Source organism: Propithecus coquereli, unplaced genomic scaffold (assembly GCF_000956105.1).
Source record: "Propithecus coquereli isolate 6110/MARCELLA unplaced genomic scaffold, Pcoq_1.0 Scaffold45, whole genome shotgun sequence".
In the NCBI taxonomy this organism is placed as follows: domain Eukaryota; kingdom Metazoa; phylum Chordata; class Mammalia; order Primates; family Indriidae; genus Propithecus; species Propithecus coquereli.
In genome coordinates, this window is record NW_012150285.1 from 3132922 (window position 1) to 3135375 (window position 2454).

A 2454-nucleotide genomic window follows, 5' to 3' on the forward strand; every position below is an offset into this window, starting at 1 on the left:
GCCCGCCTCGGCCTCCCAGAGAGCTAGGATTACAGGCGTGAGCCACCGCGGCCGGCCCAAGATTACCTTATTTTTAATACTAGTTATTTCTATTGATCCTTTTTAACACACTAAAATATAGATAACAATCCTTTCTTGATGTTTGCAGTAATGTAAAGCAAAACTGTTTAGTGTTAAAATAATACTTCAAATAGTGTCTAAAAATTATTACAAAAAGTAAGAGACTGCATTAATGTTCAACATGTTAAAGTAGGTATTTCAAAATAAGTAATTCACCAAAATGATTTTTATGCATATTAAAATTTGGGTAGTATTGCCTAGTCTAGAAGAGAACAGTAGTTCACACACTTCAGCATGCATCAGAACTATCCAGAGGTTTTGTTAAAGCATGGACGAGGCCCCTCTCCAGAGTTCTGATTAGGTAAGTGACACTTCTCATGTCTAACAATATCCCAAGTGCTGCTGTGGGCCAGGGACTATATTTTGTGAACCGCTATCATAGACAGGTGGGTAGGCAGATTCTAGCTCTCATAAAGAAACTGAAGAGGTTGCAGGAAAAAAAAAAAAAAAGGAAAGAAAAGAAAAAACCTTGAGCATGCCCTATGTTCCCACAAACATTTAAATATGAAAAAAGTATTTTGGTTAACTTTGGGAAGATGCTTGACAAAGATATTCAAATGAATGCTGCTCTAAACACATTTTATAAAGGGATATGATTCAATAAGAATTATTATTACATTTTCTAATAAGAATACATCAGAGACAAAAATAACAAAAATAAATAAATCTTAATATGATTTATTTATCAGTAATATCAGAACGTTAGAGGGGGTTTTGGAAGTGATATTTGAAGGATATATCTGATGATGGGAGATAACAGAGAAAATTCTAATATACCAAATATTTAGGATTTGCTAATAGTTTTTAATGTCATCAATAATATTCATTGTAGTAGAGGAGTAGTTGAGAGAATAATACTGATGTTGTTCTATAGTCTTTTATATACTTCGAGAGAACACTTAATAAGAGATGTTTAAATTATACTCAGATATAATCTACGAAATTTACAAATTGAAAATATCTATATTCTATGACATTATTAATTGCAATTTCACAGGGATTTTATCAATATGATATTTAAAAACTATTTAAAATATAAGCGATGACTCTCAAAAATTTGAAAACATTATCAAATGAAAAAAGAGGAAGAGAAACTATCACACTTACAGGAGGGCCTTTTGGTCCAGGGAATCCAACTGGACCCTGAGGTCCTTGAGGACCCTAAAAAAATAAAAAGCAGTCGAGAAAACTTAGCAAGGTATTTACACTCGAGGTTCATTTCTACAGATAAAATATAATGTAGCAGACAGCTTCATCACTATAGTGACAAAACTATGGCAATACAACATGATAATACGTGCTAATCTACAAGCAAAATGGATAATTTTTCACACTATTCAGTACTCAAAATTGTATATTACATCAATGTTCTTACCTTAGGAGCACTTTAAATATTCAGAATTCGTATTAAAAAGTGAGAAAAAAAGGAAGTATAGAGAAGTTCTGCAGCTTCTTTACTTTCAACATTGGCTAGAAACATTTATAGAAGGAGATATTTTAATTCAATTCAATTCCATAGTCCCCAAAAGAAAAATTATTTTTAAAATTAACTTCATAAATGATCTGGATCTAGCCATACAGAACTACAAGGCAATATATGTGACTATTACGAAAAGACCTTTAGAAGATACTTTTAACTAGTCTCTGTATTTAAGATATTTATTTTTGAGGATGTCAATATCTCATTTTACTCATGTATAAACTTCCTTTGTAGATAAGATGAAAAGAACTGTATAATTATTTTTATCAACATTCAGTCCAAATATACACTTATATTATCATTCTTGGCTTGATGCTTAATTAAGTATATCATTAATCTCTCATATTTACATATCTTTAAAATGCATAAAGTAGACCCTATTACACTGACTATGTTGGTGGCAGAAAAAGAAACTGATAAAAGATAGTCCTTTATATGCCCAAAACATAATAATTATATTTCTATAAGGAAGATACATAAATGGAAGATAACATACATAAAATTTCTTAAGTAATACAATTAGGTTAGGATTTACATATTTTCTGATCAAAAATAAAGTATACTGAAGTTGGTCTTTAATAGAATTTACTCTTTCTATTTATCAATCTAGCCTTCACAAAGAAAATCTCATTACCATTCTTAAGCCAATGTTAGTTCAGAAATCAGCACAAGTTTTTACTATTATCAGCACCTTATTTTAAAGTCAAAAAGAAACTTCAAAGTTATACATCAAGTTTAAAAAGCAGATGTCACATGAAATTACCAAAATCACTCAGCAAATTTTAGGAACTTATACATTTTTAAACTCTCATTAAACTACAAAATTATTATTCTTAAATATTTACCCTAATAAG

General features: G+C 29.9%; 1 protein-coding gene across 1 annotated transcript in view; it reads right to left on the reverse strand.

Annotated features, from left to right (window-relative positions):
* The window catches only part of COL11A1 (collagen, type XI, alpha 1), a 221557-nt gene that overhangs the window by 104448 nt on the left and 114655 nt on the right, over window positions 1-2454 (reverse strand). The window contains exon 30 of the mRNA XM_012654837.1: window positions 1228-1281. Coding sequence (XP_012510291.1) covers window positions 1228-1281 — 54 coding nt within the window. The remainder of the gene's footprint in view (window positions 1-1227; window positions 1282-2454) is intronic.